The 4,555-nt window shown below is 29.9% G+C and overlaps 1 protein-coding gene across 1 annotated transcript; it reads right to left on the bottom strand.

Moving 5' to 3' along the window:
- Positions 1 to 1,695: 1,695 nt before the first annotated feature.
- Positions 1,696 to 4,192, bottom strand: LOC125076033. The gene is made up of 5 exons (XM_047687968.1): positions 4,100 to 4,192; positions 3,727 to 3,960; positions 3,224 to 3,359; positions 2,930 to 3,057; positions 1,696 to 2,056 (listed from the first exon to the last, which is right to left on the bottom strand). Exons 1-5 carry the CDS (start codon positions 4,105 to 4,107, stop codon positions 1,921 to 1,923), a joined length of 642 nt encoding a protein of 213 aa, XP_047543924.1. The 5' UTR covers positions 4,108 to 4,192; the 3' UTR covers positions 1,696 to 1,920.
- Positions 4,193 to 4,555: the final 363 nt, after the last annotated feature.

The following is a 4,555-nucleotide window of genomic DNA, read 5'->3' as shown; positions in this document are numbered from 1 at the left end:
TGACTCTATCAAAACATCACAAATCTGCTTTGTTATTTCTTGTTTTATCCTTTCTGCTGCAAATAATATTAATCAACAGGCAGTCAACAAAATAAGTGGTTGTTGAGGTTGTGACATGGATCCAAAGGATTATAAAAAATATTATTTAACGGATTTTAATATTTTTTTTCTACTTAATTCTGCGCAGTTAAAAATATTTTTTGAGTTCAGAAAACTTGCCTAAAGTTTGCCAAATAAAAAGTAATTGATTATGAAGTCATATTTCAATCCATTAGAGTATATCCACATGCCGAAAAAAGGTTTAATGCTATCACAGAATCTCAGGGTTTCGAGTCGTCATGCCTAATGATACTAATTTTATATAAGTTTGCTTAAGTTTACATTTTTTTAAGCCGAATGTTTGCTATATTAATTAAAAAATACACTATTGTGTTTTTAATTAGAAATAATAAATGAACAAAAATATTTTTGGTTACTATTTACTACTTATAGTTAGAAAGTAGTTTTTGTCTAAAGAATCATCTTAATAATTTATTTGATTTCTAATAATAAACCAAAAATCTAAACCTAATAAATACCCTTAAAACCTTACATTACCCGGAGCATTTCTCTGCAACAGTTCAACTTTAATTCACAGTGCGCTACCAGTTATGATATAAGGCAACAGGCGAATGTTCAATTTAAACTTTCGGATTGTTGTGTACAATATACTAAAGGCGAATGCTCTTCTGTCAGTGAGGTAGTACTATAGTTTAATGCTCAAAATCGAATCTTAGATTGTTATATTAGAGATGAATTCTCCCGGTGTGGGACCACCTTTCAGTAATTAATATTGGTACAAGGGAGGTGCAAGTACTCTATTCCAACCATAACAAGAAAAAAGCAAAATAAACAACATTTGACAGCAAATTGACACGATATCATTGGTCGAGAGCTGGATTAATCTATGATATTCATTATGGATTTGCGTTTTGATCGTCGAGGAAACTGTTATTGGAAACAAGTAGTTAAGTGTGTTGTTTTATAAATAAAGCTATATTAATCATAAACTCTTAGTAGTGTACAATATAGCAGAGTTACTAGTAATACGCATGAAATACGTAAATCTAAGATTTGTTTATCTTTTTTCCTACTTCCATTGGAATGGGCTATACGTTTAAAGAGCCTTGTGAGATCTGTAGTTATACTTTATTCCATTTCCAACCAAAGAGGAGAAAAGCCAAATAAACAAGATTTGACAGAAAATGCATTTGTCGCGATTTCATTGGTCGAGAGCTTGATTAATTTATGATATTTTCTATTTGCGAAAAAATTGCGTTTTGGACATAAAATTAAGTTAGTATAAATAAATATATATTAATTATAATATCTTAGGAGTTATTAGCAAATAGCAGGAAATACGTAATCTAAGTTTTATTTTTATTCCTACTTCGATTGGAATATGCTATAGATGAGTTATAATTTTCCTATATTTCCTAAGGGTAAATGTTGTTAAATAAAATAAAAACATACTAGTTATTATATATTTTCGAAACTTTTAATTAGCGATGAAATATACGCCTATTATTGAATTCAGGTAGGTATTAGTATACATGCAAATTAGTACCTACTCAGTTACCTTTATAAGACAAAATTAATTGTAATAAAAATGGTTTTTTTTTAACCAATCAGGTAATAGGTAGAAAAACAAGCATGATATGTAATATTTTGTCAGAAACTATTTTATTTGAAAATTATATAAAGGAAATTACAAAGGAATGTGAAGAATTGAATTCAAATTGAAACCAGGTATATTTTTTTCGATGTAAATATAAATTAAAACATTATTGTATGTAATTTGTTACATCAGCGAATAACACGAACCTACCCGGTACCTACCAGGTAATATGTAATTTTAATTTTTTTATGTTTATTTTTCTGCTACCATTGGGACAATAAATCAAAGTCCGTATGTCTACTCAGGAGCCAAGGTTTTGGTTTGTTTAATGGTCCTTTTCCTTGTTTTAATTCGCCACCTTTAGTCTTATCGGTTTTCTTACACGAATGCCAAATAAATCTAAAACACAAAAAATATACATGAATACGTGAATCAACTATATTATAAAAGGTACAGTTTACATGGAGGAGTGCAAAAAGATAATATTTTTACATAAGACTTAGCCGCGTACCCAGCGGGTATCCGTTCGGAAACATTATAGAGGAACCAACCGATTTTTCGGAAACATTAAAACTACAGTTCTTTGGTAACCTAATTTTAGCTATTTCTGTATTTGCATTTTCAATAATTAAAATCTTGTCTATAAAAAAGAGGAATCCTTACAAAACTTTCATCCCCAATTTCATCCTCTTAAGTAACGAATTTTCAAAAATGCTGCTAGATTTGAACAAATTTTACAGACTACATGCGTAGTGTACCATAAATTTAATACGAAACTTAATACTTCATAGTTTACGTTCATAATACCAAGTGCCAAACAATGAACCAATGACAACACACCACACGTCATGTCAATGTTTTGATTTTTTTTTGTATTTTGTTGTTCGATAAGGTATCGTCCAGCTGAGTCTCATTTCTTCTATCTTTCAAATCAATGTATCATATATATATATATATATATATATGAATTTTACCTAATATAAAACGGGTAAGTTTCGACAGTAGTGACATCTACTGTTATATTTATAAACTACAAGCCTACCTTTTTGTGCAAAAGTAATAGAGCGCCATCTATTATACAATCTTATAACTAAGTGACAAAACCGTAACTGAAGTGACTTAAGTTCGCTTCAGTTTGATTCCTGTAGATGTCTCTATCTGTCTCTTAGACAATAAAAAATGTACTGTGCTATATCTACGAGTTGTAAGCAAGCTTTGGCAAAATCATGAGCTAGCAATTTAATTACTAATAGAGTCTATTAGAAACTTTACCTTGGAGTCCGAACAGTTTGATTGTGGACAGGGCACTTATATTCCCAGTCTGGTAATTGTAAAATGTAAATAATCTCCTCGTCTTCTTCAGCTTCTTTACGTTTTTCAGATTCGGTTTTTGCGTATGGCTATAATAAAAGAAATCTTACGAAAGTATCATATTTCTAAATTGAACAAATCACTTCTCATATAGGTACTTTATATAGGTATATTATAAAAAGTATATGAGGTATTATAAATTATTTTAAATTTTGTACTAATAATCAGAATCATATAGATTAAATAAACACATACAAACACACTAGGTGCAGATATTGCTTCACTAGGGTCGAGGAAGCCATCAAGAATTTGCTGGTTAATCTTATATTTGCGGGCTAAATTGAAGTGCTTTACATCTTCTTGGGTCATGGGAAAAGTGATGAGAGGTCGCCTATTAAAAATACAAAAATTAAACTTTAACTAAATCTTTTTAATAGGTTCTTAACATAATAATATTGTATATTTTTTTATATTACAGCCTTGAGGAGGAAGCATTGTTGCAAAAGTATTGTTTATTTCTTCGAAATCACGCAAAAACTACTAGTCCGTCTGAAGTGAAACTTTAACATGGTAGGTTTTAGAATGTAAGTACATAGGTTACATAATATTATTATGTTTCATAGATTTTATTTGTCTCGATTTTTTAATTAATTGCAATAAAAATAAATAGGATTCATTTCCCTGTTATTAAACATTGTATTTTATATTTATGCGTATGCGTTTTTTTCTTCATTTATGCTTTTAATTAACTTGGTTACCTGAACGGATCAAGATAAAGGGCTCGTTGCGGTAATTTGAAGTTCTTTTTAATGTAGTCTTCATCGAGGAGTTGGAAATCGCTCTTAGCTGTACTGGACGCCCCTCCCATTGCTCGGGCTGGTGGTAGCCGAGCTGTGTCCTTTTCAGGGCCACGTGGCACGAGACATATTAGGGGTAGGGAAGATTTGCCGGGAGAGCCTGTGCTGCCTCCAGTGCCGGTGCACGTGCAGCAACTGACATAAACAAATTTTAAGAAGATACATTTTAAAGCTTTTAATACTATAAATAGAATACTTAAAATAAATAGTATAGGTAACTAAGATAGGATAATAGTAATAACAAACTAATATTATGTAAATAAATACAACCAACCTCGCCATTTTTTAATTCGTTACAAATGATTGTAATATTAAAAGAGTTATTGTCCCAAGGTTACCATTTTTAAGTAATAAGGGTTTTTTTAATTTTCAATATAATTTTACATTATTTATAAATTATTTTTTATAAAAATGTAGTTTGACAAAATATGACATGATGTATTGAATTTTTATTTTGTCGTCAGCCGGTTAGATAGCTGAATACTAAAAAAGGTTATTTACAAGTAGGCTATTTAACTTTTGTAGTAAAAAAAACGAAGGCTTCTAAGAAAAATCGTACAATAGTTATGAACTTTTAATTCATGGTACGTTGGAACCACATATTAGAAGGCTGTATACTTGTAACATGTAGTTACTGTTTTTTTTTTAATATTGTCATATTATTCGGGAAATATAAATAACAAAATACTTATGAATATCCTTCATTACAACAGCCTCAATATGTACAGAT

The sequence above is a fragment of the Vanessa atalanta genome, chromosome Z, assembly GCF_905147765.1.
Source record: "Vanessa atalanta chromosome Z, ilVanAtal1.2, whole genome shotgun sequence".
Taxonomy (NCBI): Eukaryota; Metazoa; Arthropoda; class Insecta; order Lepidoptera; family Nymphalidae; genus Vanessa; species Vanessa atalanta.
This window is presented reverse-complemented; position numbering and strand designations above follow the sequence as displayed.

What these genes read in the sequence shown, in the direction of transcription:
- LOC125076033 (XM_047687968.1), bottom strand. An exon ending in CTTTATCTTGATCCGTTCAG is followed by an intron (nt 3,360 to 3,726) that starts GTAACCAAGTTA and finishes TATTTTTAATAG; the next exon opens with GCGACCTCTCATCACTTTTC. An exon ending in TATCTGCACCTAGTGTGTTT is followed by an intron (nt 3,058 to 3,223) that starts GTATGTGTTTAT and finishes CTTTTATTATAG; the next exon opens with CCATACGCAAAAACCGAATC.